Here is a 25,983-nt window from a genome sequence, read left to right on the forward strand (position 1 = left end):
TCTCGATTCGCCTTTTTTTTTTTCTTTTTTTGCCACTTAGGCCTGATTGTCCCTCTTCTGTTGTCTTTTGGCCCTATCCACTTACGCCCTTGGCTGGTGTCCTCTTTTTTTTGGCAATAGGGGTTAAGTGACTTGCCCAGGGTCATACAGCTAGTAAGTGTCAAATGTTTGGTCTGAGGCCACATTTGAACTCAGGCCCTCCTGACTTCAGGGCCAATGCTCTATCTACTGGGCCACCTAGCTTTCCCAGTGTCCCCTTTTTAGCAGCCTCTTCCCTGGGATCCTCCTTAATCTGTTTATTGGTAATCCTGATCACATTCATTTTGACCCATCTTGGTTAGCTCCACGACAACACAGGTAGTACCACAGGTACAACTGGAACCTGGGTGTTTCAGATTTCAAATCTAGCTTTCTATTTACTAATCCATGCTGACTCATGTATTTGCTGGTATGTGGCTTACAAGGTTTCACCCTGTACCTTCTGATGACTTTTTACTTATGTAGGGCCTAAATATATCTTCTCCCTCTGCTTTCCCAACTATTCATCTCCTTTCGAGGTTACGAAGAGAGAAGGAAATCAGATAGGGTCCTGGTAACTGTGAACTCCAGACCTAGGGAAGAATTTTCCCGAGTCATGGGAAATGAATGACAAAGAGGAAATTAAAAGCTCATTGCTATTAGAGATGAAGACTAGGATTCCTGGAATATATGGACCTTGGGCTATTTTAAAATAAGAAGTGGTTATTTTAATGATGAGGAAGTGGAATAAATGGCTACATTTTCTTCCCTCGCCTTAGGACACAGGTGAGGTAAGGGAACTCTTGCTCTGTTGGATGAAATTAGAACAAAAAGATCCAAAGAAGCACATGTTTGTTTACCGTTTATTACAAAACGACCTACATAGACATCAATTTTCATAAGGTCTACAATAAGACACAGATCTTTCCTCTCCAAACTCAGAAGTAACACATAGATTTCTATGGGTTTGCTGGTTCACAGGGCCATTTTCTCATCTTAATAATTTTGAAGAATCTTGGTCCCAGTGGGAGAGGAGACCCCATTCTGATTAGTCAAGTCCCTGATACCAAAGTTCTATTAGAGATTATCTGTGACAGGATGACAGCTTTAGGATTTCCACCTCTCATCTTCTCTCCACAAAAGTAAAATCAATTGATGAAACCAAAAATGAAGGTAGAGGTCAGGAAGGGGAAACCTAGCTGTGGCCGTAATTCAAAATACTAAGAGAATGGGGGCGCAAAAGGAGGCTGATGGCCAAGGAGAGAAAAGACACCAGGATAGGTGGGGAGAGAACACAGTAGAGGAAGGCTCAGCCATGGGTAAGTGATGCTGGCAAACCGCAGATGTACACAGGGCTTCATTTTCTCTTCTTGTGCCGGGACACTCGCTCTACCTCCAGGTACTGTAGTCCAAGCAGCATTCCAAAGACAGAGAAACCTTAAATACACAAAAAAAGGTCACCAGTCAATCAAATATTTGGCATGAACATGGTGATTATCATACCTTTTGTCATTTCATTCCTCCCCTCCCACATTTAGACCCAGCTTAGAAGGATATGAACTATACTTCAGTGAGGGGGAGTAAGGCAGCTGCTTTATACTCACTTGCCACCATCAATGGGGCCAGGACTCCAACCGTTGGAGCAGCTGTCTCGAATACAAACACCTCAGTGAGAAAGTGTCCCAAAGCAAGGAAGAAGGTCCAGAGTGTGATGTGATAGAGACTGCAGATGAGCAGACAGTAAGAGTATGAAGTTATTGTTTTATGGGGTGCAGAATATATAACTCTGCAGCAAAGAATCCAGTGGCCAACAACATATAAAAACATTCAATGGGAACAGATGATTCTGGCAAGAGAAAGCATATGCTTCCCTAGTTCTCAGGGGAGTTCTAGAAACAAGCTGCATTCTGCCTTGGCATTTTGGAGACACCATCACTTCCTCAGGCATAGCCCAAGTCAATACAGCCAAAGAACCACAATGACGGTTTCCATTTGCTAGATAAGTGGGATATCCAGGCAGGGGCGACTTTCCATGTATCAGCAAGCGGATACAGATCCAGCGAAACAGAAGGCTAACCCAGTGACTTGCGAAAGAGGTACAGACATGCTGCAAGAGTTCACTTTGGGGAAATCATGATGAAGAAGGTCATTTGTGAGACAGGCTTTGAAGGATAACTAGAACCTGCCCTGATGAAGATAGAAGCATAAGATGGCATTTGTATGAAGCTTAAGTTTTGCAAACCACCAATTGCCCTCAGGGGTCCAACCTTTACATGTTTTCTCATGTAATCCCCACAACAAACCCTGTAAGGTGAATTAAGAGATTGGGGCCAGGGGCTAAGTGACTTTCTCAGATCACTAAGCTAGTCAGTATTTGATGTGACTTCAAGTTCACTCTAACCATGGGCAGATGGATAATAGTTTGGGGACTAAAAAGGGCTGAAAGAAGGGACTTTGGAATTGTCCTATAGAAAAGATCACTTGTGATGGCAAAGATAATGCTGTGGGGAGAAGGGTTAGTAAAACAAAAGAAATGACTAAAGGTTCAGTGTATTTATTCTAAGAGCAAAGAAAAAAATCTACCCTTATATATAATAGGAATATTTCATCTTGTATAGCATTTCTAATATTGTTTTATTTTCAAAAATAGTTCTGAGAGTTACGTTTAAGTATTACCTTATTTTATAGATAAGAAACTGAGGCAGGCATGGCCAATCGCTAGCTTAACAACTCGCATCTAGTTAGTGGGAGAGCTTGGACTGGAAGGAACTTCAACAAGCTGCCTTCAAAGTCATACATCAGCTATCCTTTGCCGACCTCTTCAAGGGCTGCCTCTGGCCACAGCACAACCAGCTAGCAGATGACACACACATTCAGGAAACAACCCATCTCTCATCTTGGCAAAGGGGTGATTCTTTGGCAGGAGTCACACTTAAGGATACAGGGGTAAAATGGAATCATTTCCAGTTCAAAATATTACAATGAGCCTGTGGAATCTATAATGAGAACAGCCTCTTTCTAAATCCCTCAGAGCTGGCCTCTCTCAGTTCAGTTCACTTTGGTGTCCTAGTCACTAGTCCCAGGGACCGGGAATGAAATTCTAAAATGAGTATAGAAAAGCCGAAGTCTTAAGAATCCTGGCTTTTCAAGGCCTCTCATCCACGGATGCGCCTCTCAAAAAAATGCCTAGGATTTTGTTTCTGTAGTGAGTGCTACAGAAAAGAAAGCTTTGAGCGCCCTCTTGTGGTTCCAAACAGGGTAAAACTAAGGATGTTAAATAGGAGTGCTTTTCAAATTAAAATTTGGCCCTCAGACACTTTGAGGTTTGAAATATATTGATAGAACCCATAAATACTAGTCCAGTGGGTTAGGGTAAATGAAAGTCAGGAAAGTTTCAGAGGAAAATAAGCCTATTTTCATACTGAAAAAAAAAATACCACACAATATAAATATTGGCCTCTATACATAGATCTGGGGCAGCTAGTGGATACAGCACTGAGCCTGGAGTCAGGAAGATCTTAATTCAAATCTGGCCTCAGACTAGCTGTCCTGGGCAAGTCACTTAACCCCAATTTGCCTCAGTTCCTCATCTGTAAAATGGGTACTCATTGGGAGAAGGCAGTGGCACACCACTCCAGTATCTTTGCCAAGAAAACTCCATGGACAAATCAGGCACAGCTGAATGACTGAACAACAACATGCATAGCTCTAAAACCATAATACTTTAGATGGGAAAATACTGCTATCACTGAAATTCTTTCAAAGACTTTTCCTCAACTCCCTAGCCCCATTCATAATCTGTGAAATACTGCTTTTGAAATGCTGGTGTACAAGATTAAGTTACTCTCTGATTTTGAACCAGTTTGAAGCGATGAAGTTTTCTTCTGTAAAAACAGAGTTGGTCATAGAATGCTCACATACTAAAAACATACAAATCTCCCAGTATAAAGTGAGGCATTAGATAGAAAAGTCAGGACCTCTAGACTTATTTCTAATGACTCACTACATAATTTTGAGTGCCCTAGCTTCTCTGGCTTTAAGAAGAGGATTGTGACGCCTAATTTCCTCTGCTTTCTAAGGGCAGAGTTAAGTGTATATAAGGAGATCTCTTCTAGGTAACAATGGAGACAATGTTAAAAAAAATGGGCACCACTAGGTCAGCAACACAATTTACACTGTTGGCTCAACAGTATCTTAAGATCTTAAAGACACCATTAAATCACTTGAGGATCTCAGGCCCTAGGGGAGCAGAAGTGATTAACTTTGTTATCAATATGAATTGAATGTAATTATGATTAAGAAACTGGATGAGAATGGGGTTGTATGTTTCCCTGGTGTCTGAATCCCAAAAGGACCCTGAAACTCCCCTCCCTTCACTTACGTCTTGTTGTGGATATCGATGGCACAGAAGCAGCGAATCACTGACGAGAGCAGAGTCCAGATGCCAAAGGTCCGGGCTTGGAGGCCATTTACTGTGTGATAGAGAAATGGCAGAAAGAAGCTCAGGAGAAGAATGTCAAAAGGGTGTATTTCTACCAGGCTCCAAAAATCTGAACTGTAACCAAGGGGAACTCATGGGAGGTAGGGAGCTGGACTTGAAATTACTCTGGCTGGGCAGAGGAGAAGCTGTGATGTGTGTAACATGGGGATTGTAAAGGACTTCTCCTTTTGAAGAAATGTAGAAAATGGGTCAGGTCTCTTGAAAGTGAGAGTTGCTGAGCTATAACATTTTCTATTGGTGGGCAAACAGGGCACCTGTCATAGAACTTCAACCAAAGCAATTACTTATTAAGTATCTGTTAGGAATTAATCATGCTACGTACTAGAGAATGTGGGAAAGAAAAAAACATTAAATTACCCAGCCCTTCACAGAGTTCACAAATCTAGAAGACAGGTTAGAATATATATATGTATATATATATATATATATATATATTCTAACCTGTCTGTGTATGTGTATATGTATATGTATAACTAATACACACAAAGATACTGATGTATAAGAAAGTCCAAATAAGTTTACACAAAGTTCATGGTGGTAGAGGGCAAGTAGGGAGGGAATAGAAAGATTGTTACTGTTTAGGGTGTAGTAGAAGAAATCAAAGAACGCTTCACGAAAGAAATAACAGTTGGGCAAGGCAAAATTTCAACTGGCAGAGAAGGGAGAGTGGTGGTAGAAGGACATTCCAGGTACATAGAACAACAAAAGCAAAGATACACAGGTAAGTCAACAGAGGATATACATAAGGGATATCAATTTTGGCTACAGGGAAGTACGAGAAGAATGAAAAAGTAGAGTTCGTGACAGATTGTAAGATTTTATTTTATTTTATTTTTGGCTAGGCAATGGGGTTAAGTGACTTGCCCAGGGTCACACAGCTATTAAGTGTTATGTGTCTGAGGCCACATTTGAACTCAGGTCCTCCTGCCTCCAAGGCTGGAGCTCTATCCACTGCGCCACCTAGCTGCCCCAGATCATAAGATTTTAAACAGAGAAATGACACAATAAGATTGTACATAAGGAGAACTAATCTGACAGTTCTACAAAAGATGGATTAGAGGAGAGAGAGTGGAAGTAGGAAGACTGGTTAAGAGACTATTGAAATAGTCCACAAAGAAAAAAAATCTTTGTATCAAAATACTGATGAGGGTTTAGTATCCAAGATATATAGAAAACTAACAGAAGTATTAAGGACAAAAAGCCAATCCCTAAAAGAAGTGGTTGGAGCATATGAACAGACAATTCTCAAAAGAATAATTGCAAACTATTAACAACTATATCAAAGAAATCTCCAAATCACTAACAATTAGAAAAACAGAAACCTCCAAGGTTGTACCTCACTCCCAGCAAATTGTCAAAGACGATAGGATATGGGAATAGTCGATGTTGGAGAAAGTATGGAAAGACAGGCATAGTAATGGATTCTTGGGCGAGCTGTGAATTCTGGAAAGCAATCTGGAATTATGCAGATAACAGGCTACAATGCTCATAAATTCTGACTGAAAGATTCCATGGCTAGGTAAATATCCTAAAAAAGTTATTGACAAAAGAAAGGTTCCAAGTGTACTAGCATGTAACTGGATAGCAAATAACTGGAAACAAATTGTGTTGTATGAATTTAATGAACTATTTCTATGCTGTAAGAAATGATGAGTAAGATGAATATAAAGAAACATGGGAAAACTTACAAGAACTGATGCAAAGTGAAGTAAGTAGCCAGAAAAACAATGTACATAATGACTATACCAATGTAAATAGAAAGAACAAAAACTATTCATGAAGATGAATGGCAGGAAATGATAAAGAACACACTCGATCCCAAAGAAGAATCTCTTCCATGCTCCTATGTAGAGGGAAGGGGACCCATGGTTATGGAACATTGCATACAATGTCAGATTTCTAAAAAATATATTGATTTGTTTTGCTAATTTCCCCCTTCTTTCCTTTTTTTTTTAAAATTCTTTGTTATAAGGGATGAGTCTTTATGAGGAGGGTGAGACACAGAGAAAAATCTACTTGATATAAAAACAAAAGGCACTAATAAAAATCTACTAACAAAATAAATCGCCAAGGAAAGTGGTAACAAAAGCCTATAGCAATGGGTTAGAGATACAGAATTTTAATTGGATATGGCATATGAGGAAGGAAGAAACAAACAAATCCACTAGCTCAAGGTTTTAAACAGTCTGGATAAGCATAGAGAGGTTCATCACGAGAAGGTTGGACACAAAATCATAGGTAATCTTAACTCTAATTATATAGTTCCACTTTATGCCGTCCTCTACTTTCACATCCCTTTCCCCTTTGTCTCATTTTCACTTTTCTTCTTCCAAACACTAATATGGGTATTTTACTCACCCTTCACCAACAGAGAAGGCTCTGTTCCTACTCACAAACTGTTGAAAGATGCTGCAGGAAAATGCACAACTGTGCTGATTAGTTCTACTACAAATTTGTCATCTAATCTCTACCAGTCTCTCACTGCTGTAAGACAATTCTTCTGCTCTTCCCTGATTGACTTCCTCTCACTTTTCAGAGCACATATTCCAAACTTTCTCTTATCCCCTAAAGTCACCTATACCACCACCAGCTCTACACCACCCTCTGCAGGAGGCTTTTCCTGTTCCCCTTCTCTCTCCCCCCTTCCTTTTCTAGCTGCTAGAGTTTTCTCTTCTAAGATCACTTTCCACCTACTTGAGCTGTATCTGCTACGTAACTATTTATTGACATACTATTTCCAACAGTAGAACTGAAACACCATGAAGGCAGGCTTTGTTTTTTTTTATTTGTATACCCAGTGCTTAGATAGATATAAATAGACATAGCACTTATTAAGCACTTACAGGGATACAAATACAAGAAAACAAGATGGTCCCTGTGTGGAGAAAATATCAACAAGGGGGAAAAGCTATTAGTGAGAAGTACAGAGAGTGAGTTGAACAGGGAATGAAGTGGGCATGGCTGGGGTTCCTCATGAACTCACCAAACAGAAGAGTTTGCCCCAAGACCTTACTCAGCATAGTACCTAGCAAATAACAGGTGATTAATATATGCTCCTCGACAGACTGACTGATTGTCCCAGTTTAATGATGATTTAGTTTCATACTTTACTGAAAAACTGAAGCCATCCATTGTATGATCCCTCTTCTCCCCAATTTTATACCCAACCCCCTTCAATATCAACTTCTCCTCCTTGCTCCAGTCTTAAAAAATGGTGGTTCTCCTTGCCAAAGTCAGCCCTTCTACCTGTGTCCTTGATCCCATCCCCCAACTATGATGTTTGCCCCTTTGTTTACCCTCTCTCCTAATCGCAATCTCTCTTTAGTAACCACTCCTTATTGCCTGCATCCTACAATTATTCCCAGATTTCCCTGTCCTTAAAAAACCTTTACTTGATCCAGCTAAAACCTAAGTTAACAACCTGTAGCTCTCCTTCCTTTTTTTTTGTTTAAAAACTAAAATGAAAACTGTATGACCAGGGACTACTAATGCAGAATGCTTTATACATTTTTAAGATGATCAAGATAAAATAGAACTGCTCTCAGGCTTTCTGTTTAATTAGACTCCCTCTATTGACCTGATGATGAATAGAGTTCAGAAAGAATATACAATCAATCCTCAACTTTCTTGGAGGTAACAGTCTTGGAAAATTGGGATGAAAGCAAAAAACTTGAATGATGATACACTGAGCCTATGGGAAATAGGGGGTTAGGTTCCCATGACCACCCCAAACGGTAATCTTTTGCTAGAGATTGCTGAAAAAAACTTTTTTTGCATAAAATTCTTTATAACAAAACATTAATTCTGATAATATGCATTTTTCCTAACATAGTAACCATGAAATAATCCATAAAATAAAATAGGTAACATACTGAGAAAACCAAATGTTGATTTTGTATTTTTCATTTGATTCCACTCTGTAGTTGATTCTATTCAGTATTTTATATAACAACCCAAGCCCTTTTTTCTGTCTCTGAGTAAAAAGGCTCATGAGTTCAAAAGTTCAGTCTTCCTCTCTCAATTTAAATGCAAAAGTTTAGTTTTCACTATTGATCACTTTTGATTACAGAAAAACCCTGAGCTAAGTTTGGAGGTTCAATGTTCTCATAAAACTAATTCAAAGGGAATTATCTCTACATTGACTACAAATCACTTTATGCCAAGAAAACTTGTTATTCCTCATAACTTCAGCTCCCGGAAGACTCCATAACCTCTATTTGCTACAAATTCACTTGGTTCCACATTTGCCTATTCTTGCCCAATTAAAAAGAAGTCTTATTATTTCACTCCCAGGAGCCAGTGAGTCTGCTATCCCTGATCCATTCTAGCCTCAGAATGCAGATGGGTGCCATAAAATCAATCAAGCATTCCTCTGAGAGGGGTAGTTACTGGCTCCATGTGAGGGTTAGCCCATTTTTCTTCAGGTAAACATGTTGTCTTCACCCCCACAATCCTGCCAACCATATAACCAATTGTGTTACTTCCTCATCTACCTTGTTCTGTTTTTTGTTCTATGTTTATAAAAAGGTACTGTGCTTCCTCCTCAGGGTCTTTTGACCTAACTGAGGTAGCTATTTGACACACTTTACTAACAAGTCCACACCCTGCTAATAAACTGTTATCTTGCTTGGAGAAAACATGCCTCAGTTTATTTTGGTTGAATTTTACTCATGACAATGCAAAACAGTTTTCCCCACCGGTAGTTCCCTAAAATTCTATTACCTTTTTTTTTTTTGGCTAAGGTCTTAATAATAATAATAAAAAAACATTTCAGACAATATTCACTTTTCATAACACATGAAATCTACAGTACCATAAATTTTGTGGTTGTTGTTCAGTCGTTTTTCAGTCATGTCTGACTCTTCATGACCCCATTTGGAGTTTTCTTGGCAAAGATACTGGAGTGTTTTGCCATTTCCTTCTCCAGCTCATACTGTACAGCAAATAAAATTCTCAAAAATAAAACATTTTTAAGCCTGAATTTTACCTTTCACTATGTCAGATAGCAGTGTGAGGACATCATACTATATATTATACTGCTATAAATCTCTCTACCTGAAAACCTGAAAACCAAGGTTGCTGATACTTTAGTCGCTGCTGTTGGAGGACACCGAGACCAAGACTGGGGAGGACTTGATATCACTTTCAATACTCTGTCCTTCACAGATGGTGGATGGTGTTGGAGATCACCTGCTTGAAATAATCCATCAGCAACATCTGCTTTGTGTGTTGATTGAGAGCCTTAAGGGTCTCAGAGTATGGAAGCATAGCATAAGTGAGTTGACATTTAACCTTGAGGTTACTACGGATGGTATTGCTTTGGTGTCTCTAGCCAGCTTTGTCAGTTAGGCCAACAGCTATACCATCGAGGGCTTAGAGCCTGAAGGACTTGACCTATACTTTGGGAGTATAACTGCAACACAAAACTCTAAGTTGTAAAGGCAAACAATGAAAATATGCAATGAATGCAGAGGGAACTCTTTACAATGGTAGGATAAACAAAAGCTGTGAAGCACTTAGTAGGATACCAGCTGCTTCACAAAGTTGCCCACATTAAGTCCCTCATTTTTCTCTACTGGGCATAGCTTGCCAATGCAATCCTGTGCTGAAGTTAAACATGCAAATGTTGAGGATTGACTGTATATATCATATCCCCATATTACGGTTCATTCTTGTTTAATTCCTTTTGATTATACATTCATGTTTATCTTTTTATGTTTCTCTTGACTCCTGTTTTGTTGCCTTTTTTTTTTTCCCAAAGTTTCTACTCAGCTCTTTTCATCAGGAAGCTTAGAAGTCCTCCTTCATTTAAGATCCATTTTTTTCCTCTGAGGATTACATTCAATTTTACTGGGTTAAGTTATTTTTGGTTGTAAGGCTCTATCTTTTGTCTTCTGGAATACAGTATTCTAAGGCTTCTGCTCCTTTTTTAGGGTGGCTGCTAAATCTTGCATGATCCTGACTGTGTCTCTTTGGTAAATGAATTCTTCCTTCTTGGTTGCTTATATTTTTTTTCTTTGAACAGGGAATTTTGAATTTTAGCTATGATATTCCTGGAAGTTTTCATTTTGGGGTTTCAAGAAGTGATTGGTGCATTTTACTTCTACTTTACCATCTGGTTCTTTTATATATTTGATTTTTTTCTCAATTACATGTAAACAAAAAATTTTAACATTTAAAAAAAATTGAGTTCCATATTCTCTCACTCCTTTATCCCTTCCCTTCTTCCCTCCTGAAGAAGTCAAAAAATTAGGTATACTTCACACATGTGCAGTCAGGCAAAACATTTCCATATTAGCCATGTTGCAAAAGAAAATGCAGAAAAAATTAAAAGTATGCTTCAATCTGTACTCAGACTCTGTCAGTTCTTTCTCTAAATGTAAACAGCATTTTTTTTTTAATCACAAATCCTTTGGAATCGTTTTAAAGCACTGTATTGCTGAGAACAGCTAAGTCATTCACAGTTGATCATTGTACAATATTGCTGTTACTGGGTACAATGTTCTCCTGGTTCTGATCGTTTTACTTTGCATCAGTTCATGTATGCCTTTCCAGGTTTTTCTGAAAGCATCCTACGCATCATTTCTTAGAGCACAACAGCATTCCACCACAATCATATGCCACATCTTATTTAGCCATTCCTTGATTAGTGGCCATCCCCCCTCAATTTCCAATTCTTTGCTATCACAAAAAGAGCTGCTATAAATACTTTTGTATGTATACATCTTTTTCTTTTTCTTTGATTTCTTTGCGGGTACAGACCTAGTAGTGGTATTTTGCTGAGTCAAAGGGTATGCATAGTTTTATAGCCATTTGGGCATAGTTTCAAATTGCTCTCCAAAATGGTTGGTCAGTTCACAACTCCACCAACAATGCATTAGTGTCCCTATTTTTCCATATCCTTGCCAACATTTGTCATTTTCCTTTTCTGTCATATTAGTCAATATCATAGGTATAAGATTGTTTTAATTATCATTTCTCTTATCAATAGTGATTTAAAGCATTTTTTTCACATGACTACAGATAACTTTTGATTTCTTTTTCTGAAAACTGCCTGTTCATATCCTTTGACCACTTGTCAATTGGGGAATGACTCATTCTTATAAATTTGACTCAGTTCTCTTTGAGAAATGAGGCCTTTATCAAAGAAACATGCTATAAATCACCCCCCCCCCCCAGTTTCTTGTTTTCCTTCTAATGTTGGCAGAATTGGTTTTATTTGTGCAAAACCTTTTTAATTTGATGTAATTGATATTATCCATTTTACATACCGTAATGCTCTCTCTCTCTTATTTGGTCATAAATTCTTCCCTTATCCATAAATCTGACAGGTAAAATATTCCATGCTCCCCTAATTTGCTTATATCATCCTTTATGTCTAAATCATATACATACTTTGACTTTATTTTAGTATATGGTGTGAGATGTTGGTCTATATCTAGTTTCTGCCAAACTGCTTTCCAGTTCTCCCAGCATTTTTTGTCAAATAGTGATTTCTTGTCCCAAATCTTGGATTTTTGGGTTTGACAAACATTATATTACTATGGCCATTTACTATTGTGTATTGTGTGCCTAACCTATTCCACTGAGACATCACTCTATTTCCTAACCATACCAGATTATTTTGATGATTATCAATTTGTAATATAGTTTGAGATCTGCTTCTGCTAAGCCACCTTCCTTCACATTTTTTTTTTCACTGATTCACTTGATATTCTTGATTTTTTGTTCTTCCAGGTGAATTTTGTTATTTTTTCTAGTTCTATAAAATAATTTTTTGGTAGTTTGATTGATATGGCACTGAATAAATAAATTACATAAAATTGTCATTTTCATTATATTGGCTCAGCATATCCATGAATGATTAATATTTCTCCAATTGTTTAGATTTGACATTATTTGTGTGAAAAGTGTTTTGTAATTGTGTTCATATAGTTCTGGGGTTTGTCTTGGCAGGTAGACTCCCAAGTATTTTATATTGTCTGCAGTTATTTTAAACGGAATTTCTCTATCTCTTCCTGCTGGGCTTTGTTTTACCCTCTGGTTCTAAGAGAGCTGGGCAACTAGCTTTTATGATGCCTTGAAGTATGGATCTAGGATTTTTTTTGGTCCTGGCTTTCAGGTATTCTGGTGATTCTTTTTTCTTCTTCTTCTTCTTCTTTTTTTTTTTTTTGTGAGGCAATTGGGGCTAAGTGACTTGTGCAGAGTCACACAGCTATTAAGTGTTATGTGTCTGAGGCCAGATTTGAACTCAGGTCCTCCTGACTCCAGGGTCAGTGCTCTATTTACTGAGCCACCTAGCTGCCCCTATTCTGGTCATTCTTAAATTATCTTTCCTTCATTTTTTTTTTAGGTCAGTTGTTTTTCTTTTTTTTAGGCACTTGGGGTTAAGTGACTTGCCCAGGGTCACACAGCTAGTAAGTGTCAAGTGTTCGGTCCAAGGTCAAATTTGAACTCAGGTCCTCCTGACTTCAGGGCTGGTGCTCTATCCACTGTGCCACCTAGCTGCCCCTGGTCAGTTGTTTTTCTATGAGATACTTTATATTTTCTTTTATTTTTCCCCCTAGGCTTTTGACTAATATTTCTTGTCTCATTGTGTCATTAGTTTCTATTTGGTAAATTCTTGTATTTAGGGAACTTTTTCTTGGTTAAGCTTTTGTGCCTCCTGTGCCAAGCTGCTAATTTTCTTTTCAAATCATTCTTCCATAGTTCTCTTTTCTTTCTCCAATGTCCTCTTAAAGTACACTAATTTGGTTTTTTGAATCATTTTTAGTTCTTAAAAAAAAAACTTGCTTCATCTCTTAAAGGATTCTGGTCGGATTTGTGGATAAGCTATGCTTTTCTTTGAGGCTTTGCTGTAGATGTTTTGGAGGCATTTTCTTCTGGATTTGTGTCTGTGTCTTGATTGTCCCTGTCACCATAATAATTCTTTGTGATGGGATTCTTTTTTATTTACTCATCCTTCCACACTACTTTCTCATTTCAGACTTTATGTGAGGACCAAGTTTGCACACTTCTGGGGAGAATGTCTGGGCGGAACTTTTGTCCTCACAAGTCTTTTTGCTGCTTTCCTGGGGTATTGAGTGTTATTTTTATCCTGGAATGACAGGGGTGGCTCAGATGGAAGACCTGAAAGTTTTCAAGGGCTCCCAAAGCAGCCTGATCTAGGCAAAAGTCTGACTACTCTAACCCCTACCTCACTGCCCTGAGCTCTGCAAGTTCTTGACTTGGGCTCAGGTCTTGCCCCGGTCAAAGTTCCAGTAGACTGCTGCTGGACTGAGTCACTATCATCCAGCTGGAAATCTCTGCAGATTCACAGTAACCAAAGGCTACCCTTTGTTCTAAAATTCCTGCTCTGGTTATTCACTGTAGGCTTCAGACTAGACTGGAGGCTGGAACTGAGACTCCTCTTCTAAGTCAGAGCCCCCCCAGCTGTTGTTTGCTTCTGAACTTGCTCCGTGATCCTACATAGCTTAGGTCCCACAACCATATCTAGCCCTGGAACACCTCTAAGTGCAGGTCCCCTCCTCAGTCCATCCTGGATCTGTGACTTGGAACTGAGTAGTGAAGGACAGAGCTTCTAGTTGGACCCGTTCTCTCACTCTGCACAAGGTTGGGGTTCCCCGGTATGGTGATGAGATTTCTTCCTGCCATAGTGCACAGCCTTGGTTTGCTTTCAGTTCCTGTGTGCTGGAATACCCTGTGTAGTTTGCCCCTGACCAGACCCTGTCCCCACTGTTCAAAAACCTCTCTGTCTCCCTATGCTAGCTTGAGCTTGAAATGTAACTCACTGTGATTTTTTTTTTCTTGGACTTTCCAATCAAGATTTGGTCTACCACCTCACATCTATCAGAAATGACAAATGCTGGAGCGGATGTGGGAAAATAGGTGTACTAATGCACTGCTAGTAGAGTTGTGAATTGGTCCAAACATTCTGGAGAACAATTTGGAACCATGCCCAAAGGACTTTAAAACTGTGATCTAGCAATACTACTACTAGGTCTATACACCAAAGAGATCAAAAAAAAAGGAAAGGGGATTATATATAAAAATATATTTTTTGTAGCTTTTTGTGATGGCAAAGAACTGGACATTGAGGATGCCCATCAACTTAGGAATAGCCGAACAAGTTGTGGTATATGATTGTGATGGAATACTATTGAGGTATATGAAATAACAAATGGGATGGTTTCAGAAAAACCTAGGAAGGTTTACATGAACTGATTCAAAATGAAATGAACTGAACCAGAACACTATACATAGTAACAGCAATATTGTAACAATGACTAACTGTGAAAGACTTGGCGACTCTGATAGATACAATGATTGAAGACAATTCAGAAGGACTCATGATGATGAAAAATGCTATATACCTCCAGAGACAGAACTGAGGAATTCTGGCTACAAAATGAGGCATAATTTTCTCACTTTATTTTTTTGTCCCCACCCCACCCCCTCCTTTTTTTTTTGCAACATGGTTAATATGGAAATATGCTTTGCATGATTTCATATGTAAAATTGATATCACATTCCTTGCTTTCTCAGTGGAGGAGGGGTTGGAGGGAGAGAATTTGAAACTCAAAATTTAAAAAAAATGCCAAAAATAAATTTTTTAGGGGGGTTAGGCAAATGGGATTAAGTGATTTGTCCAGGGTCACACAGCTAGTCAGTGTTATGTGTCTGAGGCTGGATTTGAACTCAGGTCCTCCTGAACCCAGGGCTGGTGCTCTATCCGCTGTACCACCTAGCTGCCCCTAAAAGTACATTTTTAAAAAAAGATTTGGTCTGGTGCGTTTTCTAGATATTTGCGGAGGAGTTGTGTTGAGGACAACTTGACTATACTTCTTCTTGCTTCTCCATCTTGCCACGAGTATAATAGATTTATGTTAATTCCCTAGATATTTTGGATATCAGACTTGTTAAAATCAATAATGTTTTATTCAAATGTCCCCCCTCTGCTCTTTCTTTCCTCATTTTGTCTTCATCTTATTAGTGCAAAAGATTTTTAATGCCACGTAGTCAAAACTATCTACTTTTTATCATTTCCCTCATCCTTTAAGAATTCTACCCCTATACTACTAAGAAAACAACGGAGATAGAAAGAACAAAAAAGCCAGAAACTGGTTACTATATAATTAAAATGACCAAGCTTAGCTACAAACTAAAATTGAGAAAATGTACTTTATACCTTTCTTTGCAGAGGTAGGGGACTTTGTGTTGAACATTGCACAGATTGTCAGACCTGTTGGAAATGTTAGTTAGTTTTACTGAATTGTTTTTTCTTTCTTTCTTTTTTAACCATTGTTACAAGGAATATCTCTTTGTGAAGGAGATGGGGGAGAAGCATATTGGGAAATGGAGACAAAGTAAAAATCCCCAAAATATCAATAAAACCCAAAAATTATCAATACAAACTTTAAATAATACCTTACAGTGATCAGAAAAATAGTAATTTCAAGTTTCAAGTCACTATCATCCAGTTGGAAATCTCTGCAGATTCACAGTAACCAAAGGCTACCCTTTGTTCTAAGATTTCTTCTCTGGAATCTTCTATCTGCCTACTTGAACACAGGCTTCTTCAGGACAATGAGTATTTCACATTTTATTTTGGTCTTTGTTTCTGCTAGGGCCCAGCCCAGTACCTTGCAAGTAGCAGATGCTTAATAAGTATTTGTTAACTTGAAGGGAAAAAAAAAATTCCTATAATTATCCTTTTAGCTCTATCTGTGAAGAGTACTCAATGCTCTTATGCTCTAATTTTTAAAATGTTGTAAACTTTTATATTCAGGTAACATGTAAAATTACAGTTTTTAGATCTAAAATATTAATTTAACTGTTGATATTTTAAATATAAGATCTTTGTCCCATATAAAGTTAATATAATATTGAAAAAACAGAAACATTCACATTAACAGTCACACTCAAGGTAAAATCAGAAGACAAATTAGTTGAAGCTAGATGAAAAGACAGTTCATAGAGTGTCCTCAGAGGAAAAATAAAGGAGTGGATCAAAAGTCTATTTTTGAATATGCTGAATTTGAAACATAAGTGGAACTTCTAGATAGAACTATCCTTTAGGCATCTGGGATGCATATCTGAAAATAGAAAGGTCAGGGGTAAAGATACATATATTAGGGAGTCATCTTCATAGAGTTAATTCTTTTCTTTAGGAGAAAAGAGTGTTTTAGATAGAACCTTTGGGAATGCCAACGTTAAGGAAATAGAGATAAGAGCCTACAGAAGAGACCAGAATAGAGAGAGAACAGAGAAAGAGGAAAACCTATAGGGTATAGAATACATCAAGGCAACTGTCACATTAATCATACCTCATTCTTTCTGTCCCTGGAACTCATTCTAGGTCTGGCATCTTCATGAAGGTTAGGACTAGAACAGGCTTAGGAATTTCATTAAAGCCTGGAGCTGTTCCTAGAGATCTTGTCTAGTGCCTGAGAACATACAGGAAGTAAGACCAGGTCTGTTTCAAGATTGACTCAAGAAAGATTCCAGAAACTCTAGAAGGAAGCAAATGCTCATAGCTGGCCTTTATAAGAGATAACTTTGTGCACAACCAATCTCTCCCCTAGCCATTGGAAGCTAGTTTGATTTAGGCTTAACTCAGAGGATATAGGAGAGATTGGTTGTGCACAAAGTTATGTTCATTCAAGTATGGGTCTTAGCAACTTATGGTATACTATGACATTGCACTTTGAGCAAGGTAATTGACAACCCTAGTGGGAATCAAAGAACCTTTTGTGTACCCATAAGGTGCTGCATAAGATGGCTGGCTTTTCTATCTCACTTTTGGCATTGCCTCTATGATAGGTGTATCACTTGTTTTATATAGGTTGGCCTGGTTGCTTGACAAGGGGCAGGGGAAGTTGTTCTTAGGATCATCATTAATTTGGATTTCTTGCCAAAAGAACCATAAAAGGCCTAGTTTATGGCGACTTGGTATCAAATTCCCAATGCCCTGTGGAATGCCTTTCTGACTTTGCATGGCCTATTGCTATAGTAAATGTGGGGCCAGAGGGAAGCAGCCTTTTATACTTATTACTGTCTTTTTAAACTTTAGGTATTGTGTCCTTTGTTATTAGTGAAGTCATTTTTATTGCATTTTATGGACCATGAGTGTCTCATTGTATTCTTAATTCCATCCTGAATCATTAGACCATCCTAAATTAGACCTATTCCAGAATATCTGGCAGGGGTTGTTTGCAATGAACTCATGGTTCAAGTCATTGTTAAAGTGGGAGAAGGATAGTGGAGAAGAAACAGTCTCAGGTAATTGGAATGCCAGATACAAGATTCTGGTATCCTGTTAGGGGTACAGGGGGAGTCAAGTCAGTAGCATAAAGAGGAAGCTCCCAATCACTCTGTAGGGTTAGCTTGATGGATGCTTAAGGAGCCTGAAAGGGAAAATAAAAATATAGCAGAATCAATTATCCCTTGGCTCCTATTAATAGCTTTAGAAAAGCTGGATCACTTGCTTTGAATGAAGTATGAATGTTACTAGATCCATAAGCTGCTCCTCTTCCTTCAAGGTATAGACACCAAAGATCAAAAAAGCTCATTCAACTCTGCCCTAATGCACAAGGACAGTTTACTTACTTTCTTTCTTTCTTTTTTTTTTCTTTCAGACAAAGACCAGATTTATTAAAGATCCACCACATTGGCCAGACTCTTAAGGAATCTGAGCATTTGTGTCACTAATGCAAATGGGCCGGATTTTAAAAATCTGAGATGACAGTTTACTTTCATTATTATATCTTATAGAGGATTTGCTTGTGCAAATTCACCTGAACCGGTTACGGACCCTGGATGGGATGGATTGCTTTTTTTCCTCTTTTAAGGTGGCTAAAATGGGGAGTTCTGTATACTTGGTCTCACAAAGACTAATTTCCTTTGAAACCCATTCTCCAATGGAGGACAGCAAGAGAGGGGATTACTTTTTTTTTTTCCAAAGAGTTGCTTTTCATAGACTAGATTTATGTCCTCTCTTCATATATCCTCCACTCCTTATAACCAACTATTTTAGATACAATTAGATTCTGCTGATTATACCAAATATTCTGGGCCAGGCCTAATTCAGGCCAGTCCAACAATTCAGGTTTCAGCTCAAAATGCAGAGACTCTTAGGGTTCATAAAATTCCACAAAAATGGCTTTATTAATGACAAAGGATAAAAAGGATAAAGCAGCTCAGTCTACATAAATAGGTGCTACTCCTACCATAGTTCCCAAAACATAGGTCATAATTCAGTTTCATCTGTGGAAAGACTGGGCATATATCACCACTATGGAAGCAAAGTTACTTTCCTAGCGTCCCATGTCACAAGAGACTGACAAATGGAAAAGCTATTATTGCTATGTAACCAGTGTGTCTTGGATTCCAAAATCCTCGAGTTATAGATTCCTAAATCAAAGAGACCCTACAACTAAGTCTCTCCCTACCCCCATGATGTCTCTCTCACTCTGTGATGAGCTAAAAATGTTATTAAGATAGGCCAAGCTGTTAGTTTGAGGCAACCACACTCCCTAAATTAAAAACTAGAAACCATATTCCAGCCAATTTTACTCGCTGTAACAGTAAGACAGAAAAACTAATTTTTTCTAGCTAGTGTAAATACTAGATTAATATACGCCACTAATTCTAATCAGATTATGCATCAGCTGACATTTGTAGGCGATTGTCCAGAGTATTCCTAAGGATAGTAAATTAATGTAATCTAGTTGGGAGATGACAGATGAGAGAATAAAATTTGATTAGCATTGCCACAAAATCTATTTCAGTTGAGCCCCCCTTCTTTCTCATTTACTGTTAAGAGCAAACGGGGACCACCTCACCATCTCTGGTCAGTCTGAGGCTTCTTATGGTTTATTGCCCTTTACAACAGCTAAGAGGGTCTTTTTTCTCTCTCAGATTTGTGGTCTGGTTAATTATTACTAATAATAAGAGCCAGCATTTATTAAGCACTTAGGTTTGCAAAGCACTTTACAAATACTATTTCATTTGATCCTCACAACAACACTGTGACATAAATGCTCTGATTATCCCTATTTTACACATAAGGAAACTGAAGTAGACAGTGGTGAAGTGACTTGCCCAGGTTCATGAAGCTAGCAAGTGCCTGTTAAAGTCTTTCTGACTCCAATTCCAGGGTTCTATTCACTTTGCTACCTAAATATCTAAAGTTAAGAGCTAATGGGAACAACTTTTCCATCTGTGGGCAACCTATAGATGCTCATAGTTTTGTTGAAGATGTATTGCCTCTGGCAACTGTTAGAGGGTTCTCCTCCTTTCTATTAGAGATACCTAAGGCTAGGTCTCTTCTAGCTTCTCTGTATTGCTCTCAAATGGGATTAGAAAAACTGGTTTGCCCTTACATGGGAATTCTTGAAATAGCTAAGGGCAGGGCAAATGATCTGTTCAGAAAATTATATCATTGGAACAATGGTTAAGATATTCTAAAGCCTGAAAAACTTGGCATGGATTGCCTGGTAACTGAGGGACAGTAAATATACATTTGGGATTATAAACTCTTTCGGTAAAAATTTTTTTAAAAAGGCCAATCCCACTCATTTCTCCAGATACTTTTCTCCTGTGTATTTTGTACTGGCTTTGTTTAAATTCAGGCACAGCTTATACCAGTTCATTCTTCTCCTAGACGTTGCAGACAATAGGATGGAGTTTCTATCTAGGTTAGCTATAAATGTGACACAGAACTGTCGCATTTATAGTTAGGAGATTTTTGCTGAAGGCAAGGCCATCTTAATTCTCTATGCTGGCTCTGTATAGTACATATCACATCAGAGAAATAAGAAATCTTACAGTATTCATGGCAGTAAGGCTCTGGAAAAAGGAATGACTATCTCTAACTTCCCCCAGAGGAAACAGACTCTTCCAGGGGATCCAGTCAAGGGAAGGCAATTTGAATTTTTTCCCCTGGATAACTGTCCCTGACTTTGCTGTGACCACAGGCAAGTCATTCTCCATCTGTATGGTAGGAAAAACATAATGAGCCACTGCCTTTTTATTTCATAAAAAGTTGTAAGATCCTAAGAAAGGCTACTAAAAATGATATAAGAAATGAGAGCGACATTTCACTGGGATCTCACAATGGAAAGAGGTGCATCTATTGTTATTGTTGTTGAGTCATTTCAGTCATGTCTGACTCTTCGTGACCCCATTTGGGATTTTCTTGGCAGAGATACTGGAATGTTTGCCATTTCCTTTTCCAGTTCATTTTACAGATGAGGAAACTGAGGGAAATAGGGTGAAGTTACTTACCCAGGGTGAACTGCTAGTAAGTATCTGAGGGTGAATTTTAACTGAAGAAGATGAGTCTTCCTGACTTCAGGCCAGGCACTCTATCCACTGTGTCACCTAACTGCCCAAAGAGGTGCCAATCGGCTGCTATAGCCACATTTGGTCCTATTCAGCTTTCTATCTAGGGTTCTCTCTGGAGAAAGAGATCTCATTGCCACACAATTCTGGTCACAGCCAATGTGTAGATTTGTTTTGTTTGACTATGTTTATTGATTACAAGAGAGGTTTTTTGTTTTTTAATCTTTTGGAAGGTGAATATTAGGTGGGGCTGTAATGATAATAAAGTAGGAAAAAAAAAACTAAGAGCAACAGTAAAGCATTTAAAAAGCATACAGAAGAGAAGGAAGTTCAGAAGGAAACACAGATAAGCAGGAAACCTTATAAGCCAATATTTTAAAAAACCCAAGCTATACATAATGGAGGTTTTATGTATAATTTTCTTTTCTTCTTCTTTGACTATGTAAATGCTCATATTTATTAGTTTGTCAAGTTCAAAATAACCAAAAAAAAAATTAAAAACTATTGAAAAACTGAACTTAATGAGCACTGGCCCATCATTATCCCCCGTTCCTGGAGGGAATATGATCTCCAGGATACTTACCAAGGTCTGGTTTGCCGGTATACAGCTTTTCATAGAGGAAGGTGTGGTCTCGGAAGCTCTGCAGTGTGTTCCCCATGGCTATAATGGATACTATAACCAACCAGCTACGTAGCACGTTCAAGAATCGGCTCATTTCTCACTTCAGCACTAGGGGGGCTTCTCTGTCAGGAGCTATACTTGATACAAAGATTAGGGTGTCAAGATGACAAGACAACATGGAATCAGTTATTGGGGAATAATCTCAACTGGGGCCTCACTGCTGAATGGCAATCCTTTTAGCCTCTTGTGGATTATTACACTCATTGCAGTTGGTATTCCAAAACTTATCTTTTTCCCCAAAGCTCTCAACATTACCCCTACAATCCTTGCTGAGCAGATGAACTCGCTATGTCAAAAAAAAAATTAAGTGGGGGAGCCTCCACGAAGTTCTTTTTCTTCCCTAGTCTATACCTCAAAAACCTTCTATAAATTCACATATCCTTTGCTCCAGTCACGATGAGGTGACCCTTCTACTAGCCAGCCTAACTGCTCTACTTGTGCCTTGATCCCATTCATCTGGGAAGTCAACTTTAATTATTCCCCCATCACTCTCATATTTAACTTCTCCCCATTTATTGCCTCTTTCTCGGCTGCCTACAAATATAATCAGGCCTCCTTCATTCTTAAAAAAATCTTTTACCTGACTCTACTGTCCCCTCAAGCTATTGTACTATTTCTCTTCCTTTTATAGAATTTATATAATAGTTTATATATTTATAAATTCCTAGTGAGAGAATACTGACTACTTCAACTTCTTCATTGTCTATTCACTTCTTGGTATCTTGAAATTTGACTCCCATCCAAACCATTCTAATGAAACTGCACAGGACTTTTTTTTTTTTTTTACCAGACTCTCTCCTTTTCACATTCTTTCCTCCCTTGGCTTTCATGATACTACTCTTCTCTAGCTCTCCTTCCATCCATCTCACTGCTACTTCTCAGGCTCCTCTGCTGGATCGCCACCATTTTCTGTCCCTTAGTGTGAGTACACTCCAAGGCTCCATCCTGAATATTCTTTTCCTCTATCTTCTCTCTCTTAACGGCCTTCACCTACTGCCAGAGTGTCTATTTATCTATTACCTCTAGACAGAAGACTCAAACATATATCTCCAGTCTTAATGTTTCTTCTAGACTGTCTTGTCATCTCCTAGATGCCCTCTAGTATCTCAAACTCAGCAGGTCCAAAACAGAATTCATTTTTTCACATACCCCTCTCCCCCAACTCTCTACTCCTGTAAACTTTCCTATTTCCGTTGAGGATACCACCATCCTTCATCAAGTCATCCAGTCATCAAGGTTTGTAATTTCACAGTCATTTAATACATATATGTATATATAATATATATTTTAAAATTATTTCCAAATTGCATGTAAAAAAAAATTTAACATTTATTTTTTAAAATTTGAGTTCTTAATTCTCTCAGTCTCTCTTGCCCCTCCCCTACTCCTTGAGAAAGCAAGCAATATGATATCAACTATACATATTTCATAGTCATTTTTAACCCTGCCCTCTTACTCACCCCATCATATCTGACCAGTTGCCAAGACCTCAATTCTACCTGCATCACCTCCTCTTCTCTTTGCTGTCATATCACTTCAGAAATTCATGTTTCCTAGATTATTGCAAAGGCCTCTGAACTGATCTCCCACCTCTAGTTTCTCTTTTCTCAAGTGTGACTTTCATATAGTTGCCAAAATAATCTTACCAAGATAAAGGTGTGACCATGATATTCCTATGCTCAAAAACCTTTCACTACTCTCTGCAGCCTTTAGGATAAAACACATGCCTTAGTCTGGCACTGAAGGTCCTCTAAAATGTGTTTCAAATATACCTCTTCATCTTTATTTCACATTTCTTCCATTTACTCAATTTATGTTCCAGTCAAATAGACTAGTTGAATTTAGGAAGAGTTAGTCATTTTCCATCTCTATGCATGCACACAAGTTATCTGCCATGCCTCAAAAGCACTTTCTTTTCATCTCCACTTTTCTAAATTTTTCTTTCTTCAAGATTCAGCAGTTACTACCAATTCCATTAAGTATTTCCTGATCCCAGCTTCAGCTATGATTATTCTCTCTCTCCTTCAATTTTTCTAGAGAACTCTGTCTCATCTGTTTCTTTTCCCCCTTCACTTCTTACCTTGCATTATACTTATCTGCATATATGTTGTATTCCCCTAGTAGAATGTAAGCTCCTTCAAGGCAGGGACTATTCTTAGCATCTAGCACATTAAACAATGTAGATATTTGATAAATGCTTGCTGAATTGGATTAGGTAAGCTCTGTAAGTCAGCAGAACATTTTAGGAGTCTAAAAGGTATGCTATGAAATCCCTGGTCCCTGTTCCTAGCTGCAGTTTTTGCTGTTTGCTTTTTCCTAGCATGGTATGGGGAAGATCACCATACCAGCTCTAATCCTGGGAGGTACAAAGCTGCTATCTCCACAGTGACTCCTGGGGAATTAAAGAAGAGGATAAAGGGGGAGAGGGAAAGGGAAGGAGAGGCAGAAGAACCCCAAAGTCCATTGCTCTGGAAACAATGCTGCTCAGGAACCTTTCTTTGTTGCAAATCTAAGATATTTAGTGTTCTGAGATTCCTTATGGCAAATAATAATACTGTGATATGATCAAAAAGAGTTTGAGAACCACTGATTTAATACTAAACACACACTTTATAGATGTAGAAATTGAGCCCAGGGAAGGTAGGGGCTTCTCTAATGTCACACAGGCATTGATTTTAATAGCTAGAGGGAATCATAGGGCTGGAAGAGACCTTTCTCATCAATAATTTAAGACTTCCTTATTTCATGGGTGTGGGTACACCCTCCAATGAATGAAAACGACATCCCTTCTAAAACCCAGGAGACAGTCATTAAGAGTTGCTGTGGCTGAAAAATCCACCATCCAGTTGACAACCTGGTAGTTAGTGTCTTTAGCTATGCTGGTCCTTAGATGAAAGATATATAATGTCTATCACCTGGTCCATACTTGAAGCTTTTCCAGCTTGGTAGGACCTGTCAGAGATGCAATCTGTTGGCATAGACTTCAAGAACACAAGATGTCCTTCACATCACAATGAGGCATCAGAAGAAAACTGAAGTGGAATGACCCTGTTTGATAATATTTTAATGAAGTTTCTCTACCTGTGAAATAGACATCGATACTCAAGTTGAAGAATCTAAGATTATATCTTATAAAACTATATTTAAAAAACAAACAAACAAACCAGCCACAAACTTTCAATTGAGTGATCCTGGGTAACAATTTAAATCAAATCAACTTGATTTAACTAAAATGCAACCCTGGGAAAATTCTTATATGATATTTGGATGTGGAGTACTCCAGTTGGAGTCTCAGAATGAAAGCCTTTATGTTAGTGATAATAAAATGTAAAGTCTGCAAGAGTCCATGCAGGTACCCCAAATAACATGAATCTCTAAAGGAAAAGGAAGGACGAGGTGGATCTCAAGTGCTACCTTCTACATGAAAGTTATCCTGCTCCTCTCCAATTAATAATACCTCTTTTCCTTAAACTATCTTGCATATATATATCTTTATGTATCTACTTATGCATACATGTGTATACATACACGTCTCATTGAGAGCAGGGACTGTTTCCATTGTGTCTTAATATCCTTAGTGCCTAGCACCAGGCTAGATAGTTTCTCAAGTACCTTCCAGCTCTAAATCTATGATCCTATGATCGTCCTTCAGAGTATGTTTGGAGCACCCCACTTTATCCGGAGTTTGACTGCAAAGGAAGATTCTGTTAGCTGAAAAACAATTTAGGAAGGTGGGGGAACAGAATCCAATAAAGAGGCAAGTGAAGGAGGGGAAAAGCGAGAGCAGTTAGGTGAAAGGAGAGGGGGAGCGAGAGGAGCAAAGTGTGTGGGGGGGAGCAAGATGGAGGTGGGGAGCGAAAGGAGCCAGGTGAAGGAGGGGGAGAAGAGCCTCAAAGAGGGGGGATGGAGAAGAGCCCAAAAAAAGGCGCGGGGGGGAGAAAAACCACAGAAAGGTAGTGAGGGTGGGAGTAGAAAACCAGACATCCATCTGTTCTTCCCCAATGCCAACCCGTCTCCTCCATCTTTGACCAAATAGCCTCCTGGAGGGCGCCCCATCCTTTCCCAGACGCTGCTCTGACCCCTTCTTCAACACCCCCTCCCCACCCCCAATCTCCCCAATCCTTCCCTCCCTCATCTCTCATCCTCTCCTTAGCCCTTCCCCTTGACCTCTCGCAGCCTCATTCCTACCTCTTCCCCTCGGTCAGATTTCTCCCCCACCTCCGGACGTCTCTTCCCCATACCTGACAAACAGAACCTGGAACACCAGCGCGAGCCTCAATTTCACTTCTAATACCCGTGTACACCTGAGACCCTCTTGTGGACCCGCCCACCTCTCGAATCAGATCTTGGATTGGTTCACTTTGTATCAAACCTTAGTTCGATTGGTTAAAAATGACATTCCTACACGCAGGAGATGGGGAGTGAACGCCTGCAGGGC

At 38.8% G+C, this 25,983-nt stretch overlaps 1 protein-coding gene across 8 annotated transcripts; it reads right to left on the reverse strand.

Moving 5' to 3' along the window:
• Positions 1–867: 867 nt before the first annotated feature.
• On the reverse strand, positions 868–25,884 carry LOC114040410 (probable ergosterol biosynthetic protein 28). 8 transcript variants are annotated; one of them, XM_027858510.1, is made up of 6 exons: positions 25,787–25,884; positions 21,447–21,617; positions 15,708–15,761; positions 4,400–4,490; positions 1,623–1,741; positions 1,277–1,455 (listed from the first exon to the last, which is right to left on the reverse strand). In XM_027858510.1, the coding sequence occupies exons 2-6, from the start codon at positions 21,577–21,579 to the stop codon at positions 1,376–1,378; spliced, it is 477 nt and encodes a 158-aa protein (XP_027714311.1). In that variant the 5' UTR covers positions 21,580–21,617; positions 25,787–25,884; the 3' UTR covers positions 1,277–1,375. The 8 variants fall into 8 exon arrangements, with proteins under 8 accessions (XP_027714305.1, XP_027714306.1, XP_027714307.1 ...); XM_027858504.1 differs by lacking the exon at positions 1,623–1,741 and having other exon boundaries at positions 868–1,455; XM_027858505.1 differs by lacking the exon at positions 1,623–1,741 and having other exon boundaries at positions 868–1,455; positions 21,447–21,622.
• Positions 25,885–25,983: the final 99 nt, after the last annotated feature.

Source organism: Vombatus ursinus, unplaced genomic scaffold (genome assembly GCF_900497805.2).
Source record: "Vombatus ursinus unplaced genomic scaffold, bare-nosed wombat genome assembly UNPS02013088.1, whole genome shotgun sequence".
NCBI classification, from domain to species: domain Eukaryota; kingdom Metazoa; phylum Chordata; class Mammalia; order Diprotodontia; family Vombatidae; genus Vombatus; species Vombatus ursinus.